Below are 14,546 nucleotides of genomic sequence, written 5' to 3'. Positions count from 1 at the left end.
TCCCCCTCAGCCACAGGTTCCCGGCCTGCCACACGGGGGCTCCCTCCGGCCCGTGGACAGGGGCGGAGCAGGAGGGCCCCTCGGTGCTGACGCCCACCTGTGTGTCTCAGCGTCAGTGTGTCCAGTACGCCCTGAAGGCCCGCCCACTGAAATGCTACATCCCCAAGAACCCCTACCAGTACCAGGTGTGGTACGTGGTCACCTCTTCCTACTTCGAGTACCTGATGTTTGCCCTCATCATGCTCAACACCATCTGCCTGGGCATGCAGGTGAGCGCCCGGTGGACGGGGCAGGGCAGGCGTCCAGGCTGGTCCCCCAGCTCCTCCTCTGGCCCCGCCGGATGGCCAGGCACGTAAGCGTGGATGGCGGAGGTAAAGGGAGGCGTTGGCTCACCGTCCACTCTGGCCCTCAGGGGGCGGGGGTGGGAGCAGGAAGTGCCCGCCCTCGGCTGCTGTCCATCTGGGAAGGCGAGTCTCTGGGATTCTGGCCCGGTCCCAAGGACGGACTTCACACTCACGGAACAGGTGTCTCTCGGGGTTACCCACACTTTACAGACAGTCTCTCAACCATCAAACCTAATTAAGCCTCGGATCCCCTGGGCCCTGAATGAATAGAATCGTGCAGGGAGGCTCCCGGCCCCTGGAGGCCCAGACACACCCAGTGACATGACACAGGTGACGAAGTGGCCAGGTCCCAGCCTGCCAGGGCAGATGGGCGGGGCAGCCTCCAGCCCCCCTGAACGGCCTGGGGAGTGTGTGTGGAAGAAGAGGGAGTTGTCACCCACTTCCTAAATCCTGGGAGATTTGTAAGCACATAGACGTAAGGACAGGCATCGCATGAGCCAAGAGGGCTAAGGTTATGGCTTTGAGCTGCCTTCCCAGCCCTGGGGTCACGGGCACAGAACGGGCATGGGGAGCTCAGTGTCCCCCCAGTGGTAAACCAGCTCTGGAGCCCGGGGGGGGCATCTTCTCTCCTAGTCTTGTGTCCAATCGACCAGAAGGGCACCTCCCTGCCGGTCACCTTGACGCACGTGTGTGTGAATGGGCAGGACTCTCCTTCTCCCACCACCTCCCTGGGGGACAGGGGAGCCCACAGACGGCATAGAACGCAGGGGGTTGCTGAGTAGGCTCCTTGACTTTTACGATGGACGGACGAGACAAGTGGGCAGGGGCTCGAGGAGGGTGAGGCTCTGGGGACACCCTCCTTGGGGTGGGGAAGCCGGACCCCCATCCTCCCCGTCCTCCGCAGCACTACAACCAGTCGGAGCAGATGAACCACATCTCAGACATCCTCAACGTGGCCTTCACCATCATCTTCACCCTGGAGATGGTCCTCAAGCTCATGGCCTTCAAGGCCAGGGTGAGCGCCGGGGCCACGGCCGAGGGGCGGGTGAGGCCCGCGGGGTGGGGCCTTCAAGGCCAGGGTGAGCGCCGGGGCCACGGGCAGAGGGGCGGGTGAGGCCTGCGGTGTGGGGCCTTCTCGTGGGCCCCCCACCTTGTCTACGGAGGCTGCTCGCCCCTCTGACCGCCCACCTCCCGGCACAGGGTGGGCAGGACAGTCAGGCTGCCCTCCGGGAGCTGCCCCTCCCCCGCCTCCCCGAGCTTCTGCTGGCCCAGCGCAGGTCAGGGGCAGGACGCCTGGCTGGTCTTTGTTTCCAAGTGCCCACCACAGGGCGGGTGCAGCCCCCCGTCAGGTCTGCGCTGCCCCGCCTGAGGCAGGACTTCGAGGCAGACAGGAGGAAAGAGCTCCCCATCGGGACCAGGGCCCCAGATCCCGAGTTCCCACCACCCCTTCCACTCCAACCACGCTGCGCTCTGGGGAGACAGGGAGAGGGCATGGGGCGGAGGTGCAGGAGCTCAGGGGAGAGGTGCTTCCCCGGCCCGGCCCCCACTCCTCCCAGTGCTCACCCCGTTCCCGTCACTGTCCTCCCAGGGCTATTTTGGGGACCCCTGGAATGTGTTCGACTTTCTGATCGTCATTGGCAGCATCATCGACGTCATCCTCAGCGAGATCGACGTGAGTATCAGGGGGTGGAGCACCCCCCCTGGGGTGGGGACATTCAGTGAGCAGATGTTTGTGGGGGCCCTGGTGGGCGTGCAGCCTGGCACCCCGGGGGGACAAAGTGCAAATGACAGGACGGTCCTGCAGAGCAGACAGACAGCTCGGGTTCCAGGGGACAGACGGGCGGGCCAGGCTGACCAAGGCCACAGGGGGTGGTCAGGGAAGGCTTCATGGTGGCGGTGGCGCAGTCTGAAGTCTGCCTGAGGGAAGTGGAGGGGTGACCACCTGGGGAGCAGAGCAAACCCACCAGCAGGGCTGCTGCAGGAGAGGCACAGGAACAGGCAAAGAGGTTGCGGGGCCCGGTGCGCAGGCGCAGAGAGGGCTCTGGCTCCGGTCCTAAGAGGCCACTCCGGCTGCTGTGTGCAGAGCCAGCTGCAGGGGACGCGGGGCTGACCCAGGGGGCGCTGTCAGGCGGCTGCCGCGACCCTCCGATGGGAGAGGCTGGCGCTGGGAGGTGGCGGCAGCTGTCACCGTCTGCGTCTGTGACATTTGCTGAGGGACTTGATTCAGGACGAGGGGGACAATCAGGGGTGACCACAAGGACTTTTGTCCAAGTGATTGAGAGACAGCAGGACGAGCAGGTGTGGGCAGACACCTTTCTGTGTGGGACATGGTCTTGGTAACATGGCAGGTCTTGGGGCCCCCAGGCTCAGTGGGGAGGCCAAAGGCCCCAGGAGCTGAACGGAGAGACGTGGGGTGCAGGAGGCGGGGCCCTGGGTGTGGAATGAGAAGCAGCAGCAGGGACAGGGAGGGGGTTCTTGGCAGAGAGCTCCGTTCAAGACCTTAGGAGCCAGGTCCTCCAGGTGGCTATGGTGGATTCTGCTCAAGGGAGCTGGCCAGGGGAGCCCAGCAGGGGTGAGCTCCAAAGCCAGGGCGGAGCATCTGCCTGGGGTCTCAGCCCCCCACCCAGGCCCTCTGCCCCTGGAGAATGGGCCTCTGTGGCTCTAGGCACTGGACAGCCCCTTTGCACCGGGGAGATGAGGTGTAAATCCATCATGATAGTGGCCAGGCCCTTTCCAAATGTCCCTGGGTGTCACCTGCCCGAGCTTGTTGTCAGCTGTAGATGCATCACGGAGGTGACAAGGGACCTGTCCCTGCCAGTCTTCCTCCTCTTCCTGCTCCCCGGCCCCCAGCCTGTGGCCTCCCTGTCCCCACAGCTTCGCCCTCACGCCCACCACCCCCAGTCCCTGACGGGCGGCCACTGGGGTCTCCAACCCCTGCCTCACTGTCTTTGTCTCTCTAACTCTTCCTGTGTCTGTCCTTTCTGACGCCTTCCTCCCACCGTGTCCCTCCTCCACCCCTCCCCGGTCTCTTCTCTCCACAGACCTTCCTGGCCTCCAGCGGGGGACTGTATTGCCTGGGTGGAGGCTGCGGGACCGTTGTAATTCCAGGCTGCATGTCTCCCTGCACTGGCTCGCATGCTGAGGCCTGGCCGTGGCTGCATGGGGGACCCCTCAGGACTCCCCTCCCCAGAGCCGGTGGGGTGGGGGGCTCTGCACCCTCTGTGCAGACGGGGACACCCAGAGAGGACTGTGGTGCTGGCTGGCACAGGACCTCGGGGACAGGCCACGGGCACAAGGCCTTGGGGCGTTGGGAAGCTGGGCAGAGGACTCTCCCTTCCAGGGCCATGGTGGCCCAAGGCGTGCACAGGGCAGAGGCCGCCTGGCTGGGGTACGGCCATGTCATGGGGACAGAGCAATGAGTGAGCCTTGGGGTGCTCTGCCCTGGGAGACCCGAGGAAGAGAGGGTCCTGGGCCCGCTGGCAGGCCCGAGAGGAGGTGAGAGGGGGCAGGAGGCCCAAGGGCAGGAGTGACCTGGCCCAGCCTCGCCCCAGGCCCTCTCCCCGCAGCCTCTCCGGGGAGTGGGCTCACCGACTGCCCAGTGCTCCACACCCAGCTCCCTGCTCCCCGCTGGGCAAGCCCGGAGCCCTGAGCCCAGGACAGGCCAGCCTAGGGCACAGCACAGGCCCCGCCAGGGACATCTCCCCACACACACTGCCCCTCCCGCCCTGCCCGCCCCAGCCCTCGGAGGGGCAGCCCCAGACTGACCTCTGGGGCTGCTGCCCCCCAGGACCCAGACGAGAGCGCCCGCATCTCCAGCGCCTTCTTCCGCCTGTTCCGGGTCATGAGGCTCATCAAGCTGCTGAGCCGGGCAGAGGGGGTGCGGACTCTGCTCTGGACGTTCATCAAGTCCTTCCAGGTGTGTGTGCCCCTCCCCCCGTGGGGGCCGCCCACCGCACCGGCCTGGAGGGGACCGAGGGACAGCCACCTGCCCAGCGGGGCCCCCGGGGCCCCTGGGGAGCCACGGAGGCGGGCGCAGAGCGGGGGCCTCATGCACCGTCCCTCCCCAGGCCCTGCCCTACGTGGCCCTGCTCATTGTCATGCTGTTCTTCATCTATGCAGTCATCGGCATGCAGGTGAGGGCGTCCGGCCCACGGAGGGGCCTCGGCCCCGTGAGGGGGCCTCAGTAGATGCTGGGGGGGCTGGACCTCCCCCTCCTGCCTGGCAGCCCCGGGGACCCCAGAGCTGCAGTGAGTCAGGCGGAAGCAGCCCGGACGGACAGGCCAGACTGCGTCTCTGAGGCCCACCTTCCCTGGGAGCCCCCTTCTCTACACTGACTCCCCACAGCGGCTTGGTGTTGGCAAAGCTTGTGCACCCCCCTGCTTCTCTCGGGCTCCATGGGAACAGCCTCACTGAACCTCGCAAAGGGTCCAGTGCATTTGGCTCCCGGTCTGGGGTGGCCAAAGGGAAGGGCACTGGGGGAGCCCGGGGAAGGGGGGCTGGGTTCCTCAGGCAGCTCCCTGTGATTTGCAGATGTTTGGGAAGATCGCCTTGGTGGACGGAACCCAAATAAACCGGAACAACAACTTCCAAACCTTCCCTCAGGCCGTGCTGCTGCTGTTCAGGCGAGGCCCACCGCTGGCCGCAGGGCCTTTGCACTGGAGGCAGGGCTGGGGCCTGGTGTGGCCTGTGCCGCCACTCGGGGCCCTGCGCTCAGGGGCTACAGCTCTGTCCCCGTCTTCCTGGAGCGATTCAAGTTCCACTGGGCCCCACATAAGAAATAGCCGGGCCGAGTGCAGGGTGGCCGTCCCCCCATCTCCTCCCAGAAGCAGGAGACAGAGGTCCCAAGTCCTTCAGGGCAGCGGTGGGGCCTCGATGACCTCTGACCCTGCCTCACCTCGGTCAGCACAGTGCTCTTTCTTGCTGCCCCCTCCCAGGGTTAACTTTGCTCCTCCATCCAAGAAGTTGTCACCTACCCCTGCTTCTGCTGTCCCAGTAGGTGGAGTAGGGGACTGCAGTGCCGGGGGGGAAACTGAGGCCCAGGAGGGGCAGCCCCAGGCTGCGCACGGGCCCCCCCCCCGAGCCTGGGGGCCAACGGGAGCCGCTCCCTTGCAGGTGTGCGACAGGCGAGGCGTGGCAGGAGGTCCTGCTGGCCAGCAGCTACGGCAAACTGTGTGACCCCGAGTCCGAGTACGCGCCCGGCGAGGAGTATTCGTGCGGCACCAACTTTGCGTACTACTACTTCATCAGCTTCTACATGCTCTGCGCCTTCCTGGTGAGCTGGCCGGGCCGCGGCCGCCGGGCCTGCTGGGCGGACCTTCCTGGCCGGCCGCCGGCTCCCGCGGGTGGACCTCAGGGGCTCAGGAGACGGAGGCTCCGCCCCCATGGCCCCAGGTTCTGGTCATCAGGGTATGGCTGTTTTCTGGGTGCCTTCCTGTCTCAGAGGGGCTGTGGAAGGTTCTACTTTCCTTGTTGGTGATCAGGACAGTTGAATGAGCTTCTATCCTAACGGAAGGGCTTCCCATAAGCCTCTGCCTTCCCTGCCCCCCTGGGATGAGGCACGGCGACCCTGGAAACAGGTCCCACCAGAGGCCCAGTCGCCCGATGGTCCGGGACTCGGGGCTGCTGGGTAGAGACCTAGAGCCCGCAGCATCTGGGGGGCCCTCATTCCCTGAATTCACCCAGAACGGTGTGCGATTACCTCCCGTGTGCCAGGCCCTGGGCTGGGCCCAGAAACAGACATGAATGAGACACAGTCCTGGCCCCCAGTCAGGCACTCACTGGGCACTGTGGGGGGCTGGGTCCATGTGTCAACAAACTGCAATTCAGGGGGGGGCTGTATACACAGAAAAGGCAGATGCAGAATAGAGGTGTGGTCCCATGAGGGCACAGCGGAGGGGACACCATCTCCAGGGTTTAGGGGCACGGCCGGGATTTTCAGGCTGGTACCAAGCTCCCTGGCAGTGACCATGTGTCCCGGTGCAGAGGCAGGGCACAGGCTGCTCCTCTGGGGGGCGCAGGTCGTCCAGAAGGGCCCAGGTAGGAAGATACTGTGAACCCCACACCCAGCCAGACCCTCCCATCGCCCCCTCATGCCCATACCACCTGCCGTCCACATCAGGAGCCTGCGGTCACCCTTACAGATCATCAACCTGTTCGTGGCTGTCATCATGGACAACTTTGACTACCTCACGCGGGACTGGTCCATCCTGGGCCCTCATCACCTGGATGAGTTCAAGGCCATCTGGGCAGAGTACGACCCGGAGGCCACGTGAGTTCAGTCTGCAGACTCTGCCGGGCACCCTCCACCCCAGAGCCCATCCTGGAGCCCAGCAGGGATTCACGGTCCAGTTTGTTAAGAGTGGGCCGCTGCTCCGCCCTCCAGTATCCAAGATCCCAGCTCGGAAAGAGCTTCTCAAGGTTGGAAGGGACCCCACAGTCCCCCAGGCCGGGCAGAAACCCCTTTGGCTTTATTGGGAAATGGTCACCCAGCTTCTGCGTGGACACCAGGCACTCAGAATGGGGTCATCTGACCATCAGCTTCGATCTTGATAAAAATGCAGAACCCCCGGCCCTTCCCAGACTGGCTGGGTCAGAATCTGCCTAGCTACGGACCTGACCCTCAGGGCATTCGTCCATCCTGCTTCCTAAAAAGTGACAGCCCATATCTGAGGACTGTTCTCCAGATGCCAGGCACTGTGCTGACCACTGCCTGTATTATCTCATCTAATCCCTATGGCAACCTATGAAACGGTGGACTTTCACCTCCCTTGACCCATTCCCTCTACCTCTATTAATACAGCCCAAGAGCCCCCAGCAGCTGAACCAAAACCCAAGGAAGCCCCCGCCATGGGGAAAATGAGGTCCAGATTCCAGGCCTAGAGGGAATTCTGGCCTCTATCTGCTAAAAAAATAAAATTGACCCGTTCCTGGTGGTGGGCAGCCATGAACTCAGATATTGTTTCTTCTTTTTTTTTTTTTTTATCCTCACCCGAGGACATTTTTCCATTTTTTACTCAGATAGAGCGGGAAGGAGAGGGAGGAAGAGAGAGAAACATCGATGTGAAAGGGACACATCGAGTGGCCGCCACCCACACGATCCAACCAGAGCCGGGGACAAACTGCAGCCAAGGCACATGCCCTTAGCGGGAACCGAACCTGGGTCTCTGTGGACCGCAGGCTGACGCTCTAATCGCTGAGCCAAACCGGCCAGGGCTATTGTTTCTTCTTTAAAGAGGGAGCTGGCTCCCACCTCCTGTGCTCCCGGCTCGGCCCTCTTCCCCTCGGCCCTTTCTCGAGCAGGGAGGGGGTGGAGGGCCTCCAGGGACACAGCCCTTGTCCCTGCAGGGGCAGAATCAAGCACCTGGATGTGGTGACCCTGCTGAGGAGGATCCAGCCGCCACTGGGCTTCGGGAAGTTCTGCCCGCACCGGGTGGCCTGCAAGGTACCCAGGGCTGCCCGGGAGGTGCCCCGGGACAGGGAGAGGCACAAGTTCCTGGGGTAGGAGGCTGGCGAGTCACCGCACAGCAGTCATCTCCTGGGTCCCCAAGTCCCTGCCTGAGGACCTGCAGTCTTGACAACTTCGCCCAACTCATCCTTCCATCTCCCCGTGAGGGATGTCCTGGTCAGCCTGCTCCCCCCCCCCACCCCCATGTCCCGGCCCCTCCTGGCCCACATCCGGGTGAGGATGACCTGCCAGGCTTGGCCTGGTCCCCGCTCAGCAGCGAGCCCCCTCCTTTCCCCGCACAGCGGCTCGTGGGCATGAACATGCCCCTGAACAGTGACGGCACGGTCACCTTCAACGCCACCCTCTTCGCCCTGGTCCGCACGGCCCTCAAGATCAAGACGGAAGGTGAGAGGTTCGCAGAGCCCCAGGCGTCGTTATCGAGCGCCGAGGGCTTGGCCGGATGACTGTGTGCCGCCCGCCCGTCCCCTTGTCCCCAGGTAACTTCGAGCAGGCCAATGAGGAGCTGAGAGCCATCATCAAGAAGATCTGGAAGCGGACGAGCATGAAGCTGCTGGACCAGGTCATCCCCCCCATCGGAGGTGCGTGCCGCTTTGGGAGACCCCAGTCGAGGCCGCTGGGGAGAGGGGACACGGGACCGCTCCAGGAGAGACCCCTGGCTGCCACCAGGGCAGCAGCCTCCGGGCGGACACTGCCCCCGGCTGGCCAGCAAGAGGAGGGCTCCACCCGGCTCTCGCCGACCTCGGCACCCCTTGTCCCCCGCAGACGACGAGGTGACCGTAGGCAAGTTCTACGCCACGTTCCTCATCCAGGAACACTTCCGCAAGTTCATGAAGCGCCAGGAGGAGTATTACGGGTACCGACCCAAGAAGGACACCGTGCAGATCCAGGTAAGCCCGCTGCTGGGCCAGGTTCCCGGCCGTGGAGCTTTGATCGGTGACGTCTGTGGCGTGCGCGGTCCAAAGCGAGCGTTTGTCCAGAAGACCGCGCTGGGTATCCAGGTGTCTCAGCCCGGGGCCTGCGAGGCGATGGGGTGGTCCATGAGGTCAGGAGAGGGCTCCATGGGGACCGTGAGGGTTTGGACTGTGCCAGAGGCCAGAGCAGGGCCTGGTGGCCTTGCTGAGCCCTGGAGGTTGACTGACCAGGACAGAGAGCTGAAGCCCTGGTCACAGGGACTAGAAATGAGTGAGGCCGAGGGGTGCAGTCGGCCTCCGTCCCCTCCTTCTCCAGGCTGGACTGCGGACCATTGAGGAGGAGGCAGCTCCTGCGATCCGGCGGACCATCTCAGGAGACCTGACGGCCGAGGAGGAGCTGGAGAGGGCCATGGTGGAGGCCGCGATGGAGGACGGAATATTCCGGGTAACGAAGCCATCACGCCGTGTGTTCTAGGCGTGGGGGCAGCAGCGGATCCCAGAAGGGAGGGCCGGGGATACGCCACACACCAGGGGAACGTGGAAGCCAAACACATCCACCACCCGCATCTCTGCGGGCTCTGGATCAACGACCCAACCTCCTCGAGGTGTCGGATAAGACATCCTTTCCACCTCCCATCCCCGAGGCGCACCCTTTCCTCCCCGCCCAACCCGAGTCAACCTTCATCCTCCACTAGCCCCCCAGGTCAGGTGCCCACCTGCCCTGGTCACACCCGTGCTCGAGTCTTAGCTCTGCCCTCCTTGCCTCCAGAGGACCGGGGGCCTGTTCGGCCAAATGGACAACTTCCTGGACAGGGCCAACTCCCTGGCCCCCGTCATGGCCAACCAGAGGCCCCTCCAGTTTTCCGAGATCGAGATGGAGGACCTGGAGTCGCCTGTCTTCTTGGAGGACGTCCCTCAGGAACCCAGCACCAACCCCCTTGCTCGTGCCAACACCAACAACGCCAACGCCAACGTTGCCGTCTGCAACCGTAACCATAGCAACGGCCAGGTGTTTTCCAGGTAGGGGTGGATGAGGGATACTGGGGTAGGTCTGGGAAGACATGGTTAGTGGGCTCCAGGATGTGGGGAGGGGTCACCCCCAAGTGTGTAGGGTGTTCTTGGCTTGGCTTTGTGTCTTTAACGCGACAGAAAGGCACCTTAATGCCAGAGGCCGGCCTGGACTGCAGAGGCTCCTGTGGCCAGCAGGGGGCGGCCTTGAATGGGCGTTGGCTCCAATGCACTTTGGGGGCACCACCTGGAACAGGTCTAGCTGCTGCAACCTCCCAGGCAGGCTAGGTCGGCAGGAGAGACCTCCCAGCACATACTACAAACTGCTGCGAGCAGTTACCCCCAGCCGCCGGCATGGGGTGCAGGGTGGTTCCCATCCCACCAGCCCCAATCTGTGGTCATAGCAGGTGTTGAAGACAGCAGGAGGGGGGAGGGCGTCCTGCCCCTGCCCTGGGCGCTGGGCTTTCAGCTCCTGTTCTCCCCGGGCGGCGGCCAGGGACGGAGGCCTCTGGCCTGGAAAGGCTGAGCCCCGCCCTCAGGAATGGGTGTGGCGGGACACACGCCAGGTGAGCAGCCACCGCCCATGGCCAGGGCTGCACACCTTTCGGTCAGAGGCCCGGAGCTCAGCCCACACCTTGGAGGACACCACGGAGGTCCGCCTTGGGGGGACCGCGGTGCTGGGTGGTGTGGGGAGACAGACGCATCAGACCTGGGTCCTGTCCTGAAAGAGTGGTCGTCCTGTGGGGGACGTGTCATGGGATCCGATTGGGAGCACATAATCACAAAGAGTGGGTGTCCTGAGAACGCAGAGGGGGGTTGCTCACCGTGAACCGGGGAGACCTGGAACAGAGCTCAGCAACATGGGGAACGTCCAGGGCTCTGGGCCGACATGGTCACTGCAGTTCCGAGAGCTCCCAGCTGAGCCAACTGCTGCCTGTGCCGACAACCGGTGGCCTCCCGGCTGCTGGACAGGTGTGGGCGGGGAGGGGGCATCTCCGACGGGGAACCCGCCAGCCGAGGAGCGAGGCTGGATGGTTTGCCTTGTCCTTGGACAGCCGGGCGCCAGGCAGAGAGCCAGGAGAGCCAGGTCTGGGGTCTAGGCTGCTGCGATGATGGGTCCGGACCCTGAGGGCACAGGGGCGGGTTGGTCGGAGACCCAGCCGCCCACTCTGGCTCACTGGCCTCGCTTTAATTTCAGCGTCCGCTATGAAAGGGAGCACCCTGGAGAGACAGAGGTGCCCACCGCCGCTGGAGTCCTGGGTCAGTCTCTTCCGTGCACCCGAGCCTTCTCCCGGAGGCCTGGGACCTCTTCCTGGCAGCTGGGAAGCCCGGCTGGGAGGGCTGGCTTGGCAGCCTGTTGTAATAGGAGCCAGCTGGGCCCAGAATGGGGGAGCCGGCAGAGGGGAGGGTGCCATCCAGGTGACTGAGCGAGCCAGGAGGGGGAGAGCCAGAGTCGATGTGGGTACCTGCCCTGCTCCGCAGCTCGGACACACCCACACCCACACCCACACGCACACACATTCATACATACACCAGTTTGATCAGAGCTGCTCAGACTCTGGCCTGACCCCCAAGTCCACGGGCCAGAGATAGGGCACAGGCGCAGGGACAGGGCACAGGCACAGGCGCAGGAACAGGGCACAGGCGCAGGGCACAGGGCACATGTGCAGTGCTCGGCCCCCAGCACGTGTGCAGCCTCCAGGACGCCTTTCCCGGCCCAAGGGGCTCCGAGGGGTTGACCAGCCGAGCAGAACGCTCGCTGCTGACTCAGGGTCACCGGCAGGAGCCACAGCCGTCCTCCCTCGCCCGTCTCGCCCACAGGCCCCTGCAGTGAGTCCTGTGTGGACAAGCGGGAAGGGCGGCTGACCCAGCAAGCGGTGCCTGGAGCCCGGGCACCTCCTGCCCCCTGCCAGGTAACGGGCACAGCCTGGGAGGAGCTCCCTGCAGGGGAAGGGCGTGGCCGCGACTGCCCATCTGTGACAGAGGAAACCGGACTCCTGGGCCCACCCCTTTGTGTGGGTCTTGGCTGAGGTCCCCTGGAAGAGCTGGGGTCCCACTGGGTCCCAGCGGGCTCCAGCACCCCCTTGGGGTCTCTGCTTCTGTATACTTGCAGCAGGGCTCCGGGATGGAGCCCCCCATGCCTGAGGCGAGGAGGGGCCCCAGGCCAGCGTCTCTGCCTAAGGAAGCCCCCCACAGCAGTAGGAACCCCGAGAGCCCTTCCAGGTGCCCGGCTCCAGCCACTGCCCTGCTGATCCAGGAGGTGAGGCCGGGCTTGGCCAGAGCACCGGGCTGCATTCGCGTTGGGCTTGGGGTGGCCTGGGGTGGGGAGAGGGCAGGCCCCCAGGGCAGCTCCCCAGGAAGACCCCACCAACCTCCTTTCCTCCCTGAAGGCTCTGCTTCGAGGGGGCCTGGACACCTTGGCAGCCAGTGCCAACTTCGTCACGGCGACGGGCCAGGCCCTGGCAGAGGCCTGCCAGATGGACACACAGGAAATGGAGGAGGCAGCCACGGAGCTACTGAGAAGACGCGACCCCCCCGGGGGCACACCCGGTGCCCTGGGACCCCCAAGCCTCAGGTCCTCTGTGAGCAGTCTTGACCAGCACCAGGGCTCCCAGGAGACCCTCATTCCCCCCAGGCCATGACGCCCGCCCTGGGCAGGCCTGGGCCGGCCTCCTGCCCGTGGTGGGGGCGGGGGCGGGAGCAGAGGGCGGCAGCCCTCTGGGGCAGCCTCTGTCTCCGTGGAGTGGACACGGGCAGGCACCACGGCAGACAGTCAGGGGAGGGAGACCGCCGGCCCCTCTCCTCGCCGGCACAGGAGGAATTCCGGGAGACCCTAACGTCATTCAGATTGGCCTGGTCCGTGTCAGCAGGACATTAAAGTCTCCAGTCCTGTGACCAGGCACCTGGCCTCTGCTTGTCTCCTGTCCCCCCTTCGCCCTCCCCCCTTCCCCAGGAGCCTGGCCCGTGGGCTGGGGCTGGGGCCCAGGAAGGCCAGAGGGGCCACCTGGACTGTCACTGTGGGGAGTCAGCAGCCCCACATGTGGGTGTCACTTCACCCCCAAGTCTCACTGGCCAAAGTTTATACTTTCATGTTTGCTGCCCGACAGGCCTCAGAGCCCCAGCCTGCTCCTGTTTATGGCCTCGGATGTCAAAGGTCACGGGCTCCAGGGCCCCTCTTGTCGACACCGAGTCACAGTGAGGAAAGTGGGCACAGTTGACCAAGTACCTCCTGCACCTGCCGCTCCCTTCACAAAGCACCTGCCACAGGACACACACTTGCTTCTCACCTTGGCCAGGATGTGGAGGTTCAGACTCAGGGAGGTGCTGTGCCTGCCGGGGTCACACAGCCGGCCCACGCTGTCCCCGGCGGCCCCTTCCCAAGCGCGGGTCCCTCTCCTCAGTTCCCCTTCCTTCACAGAGCCCTCTGGCTGTCGCTATGGTAACCATGTCCCCCTCCAGCCTCCCAGCACCCCCACGGGGCTCCTTGGCTGCAGAGTAGAAATATTTGGGGACCAGCATTAGTGACTACTACCTTAGCCAAGTGACCTCTAAACCCACTTCCTCTTCTGCAAAATGGGGACAGTAGCAGTATGTCCGAGATCACTGTGAGATGTACTGCCCTTGGCCCAGGGTCGCACATGGGGTAGCGGAAACCGAATCTAGATGCCCTGCAGACAGTCCCCAGAGAGGCGGTGACCACAGGTGCATGTCCAGCAGGGATCAGCACGCCACCCGGGCTCCTTCCCACCTCTGCAAACGCTGACCCTGGCCCAGGGGCCCCCACCGAATGGCCAGCAGAGGCTCCTCCCACTGCCCTGGATCAATGACCACCGGGGTCAGGCAACCTCATCGCCATCCTCTCTACCCAGCCTCATCCACACTCATCTCTGAGACTTGCTACCTGCCAGGAGACCTCATTATGACACATTCCCCCTCTGTCCGTTAGAGGGGAGGGGCCCCTGGACAGAGCACGGGAGATCCATGGGATGTGAGGGAGACTCATGTCTACTCCGCCTGAGCAGTGTGCTGGGTGCTTGACCTGGTGATCTTGCTTCCACCTCGGCAGCCCCGCGGAGAGACGCCCCCTTCCTGCTGAGGCCGGGAAACCAGCGCCCAGAGCACCTGTGCCCCCTGCCAGGGCCGAGTGCTGGGCAGGGCGGAGCTGGAGTTTGAACCTAGGTCCCTGTGACTCCATCGCCACCCTTTGGCTTCTGAGCTGTCTGTTGTTCTTCTGCACTGACTTGACTTTTATCTGATCCGTGAGCTCGCCTCCAGCCCGGTCTCAGATGTTGCCCTTTGGTCCCGTCCTGCGGCTGTGGAAACTGCCCAGCCCTGGAAGCGTGGGGACATCTTTGGTCTCTACTCAGCCCGGGGATTACTGAGCAACTTGGACAAGTCTCTCTACCTCTCCGGGCCTCAGTTTCCCCATCTGAACGTGAACAGGTTGAAGGAGACGATCGTGGGGTTCACTCCCACTCCAGGGTCTGTGAGGATAACCCACACCCATGCCCACCTCCAGCCCTCCAACGGTCTCAGAAGCCTCTGCAGAGAAAAGCGGGTGAAGAGCCCATGTTTGGGGCTGTATGGATAGTAATTACACCCTCAGTAACACATGAAACCAAAAATAGTTACTTTTTAAAAAACGGGTTGGGGCGTGAGTAATCCAGGCGGCTCTCTCCCCTTGCTATTTATAACACTTTCTGGTTTCCTCTACTGGTAAGTGTGTCTCCTTCGCAACAGAGGAAGTCAGGCTGAGCCGCGCTGAGCTGAGATCTCTGAGCCTGCACCCCAGTGGGCCCCTCTGGGGTCCTGAGGCCC

The 14,546-nt window shown here is 64.0% G+C and overlaps 1 protein-coding gene across 1 annotated transcript in view; it reads left to right on the top strand.

Annotated features, from left to right (window-relative positions):
* Window positions 1-12,541, top strand: part of CACNA1S (calcium voltage-gated channel subunit alpha1 S) — a 42,033-nt gene extending 29,492 nt beyond the window's left edge. Inside the window, exons 26-44 of the mRNA XM_036277449.1 lie at window positions 111-269; window positions 1,249-1,359; window positions 1,933-2,016; window positions 3,386-3,442; window positions 4,132-4,260; window positions 4,412-4,477; window positions 4,875-4,966; window positions 5,457-5,616; window positions 6,485-6,612; window positions 7,689-7,785; window positions 8,091-8,193; window positions 8,286-8,387; window positions 8,572-8,696; window positions 9,037-9,165; window positions 9,490-9,740; window positions 10,927-10,988; window positions 11,550-11,641; window positions 11,842-11,988; window positions 12,119-12,541. Coding sequence (XP_036133342.1) covers window positions 111-269; window positions 1,249-1,359; window positions 1,933-2,016; window positions 3,386-3,442; window positions 4,132-4,260; window positions 4,412-4,477; window positions 4,875-4,966; window positions 5,457-5,616; window positions 6,485-6,612; window positions 7,689-7,785; window positions 8,091-8,193; window positions 8,286-8,387; window positions 8,572-8,696; window positions 9,037-9,165; window positions 9,490-9,740; window positions 10,927-10,988; window positions 11,550-11,641; window positions 11,842-11,988; window positions 12,119-12,370 — 2,346 coding nt within the window. The 3' untranslated portion in view covers window positions 12,371-12,541. The remainder of the gene's footprint in view (window positions 1-110; window positions 270-1,248; window positions 1,360-1,932; window positions 2,017-3,385; window positions 3,443-4,131; window positions 4,261-4,411; window positions 4,478-4,874; window positions 4,967-5,456; window positions 5,617-6,484; window positions 6,613-7,688; window positions 7,786-8,090; window positions 8,194-8,285; window positions 8,388-8,571; window positions 8,697-9,036; window positions 9,166-9,489; window positions 9,741-10,926; window positions 10,989-11,549; window positions 11,642-11,841; window positions 11,989-12,118) is intronic.
* Window positions 12,542-14,546: the final 2,005 nt, after the last annotated feature.

Source organism: Molossus molossus, unplaced genomic scaffold, assembly GCF_014108415.1.
Source record: "Molossus molossus isolate mMolMol1 unplaced genomic scaffold, mMolMol1.p scaffold_m16_p_23, whole genome shotgun sequence".
Taxonomy (NCBI): Eukaryota; Metazoa; Chordata; class Mammalia; order Chiroptera; family Molossidae; genus Molossus; species Molossus molossus.
This window is presented reverse-complemented; position numbering and strand designations above follow the sequence as displayed.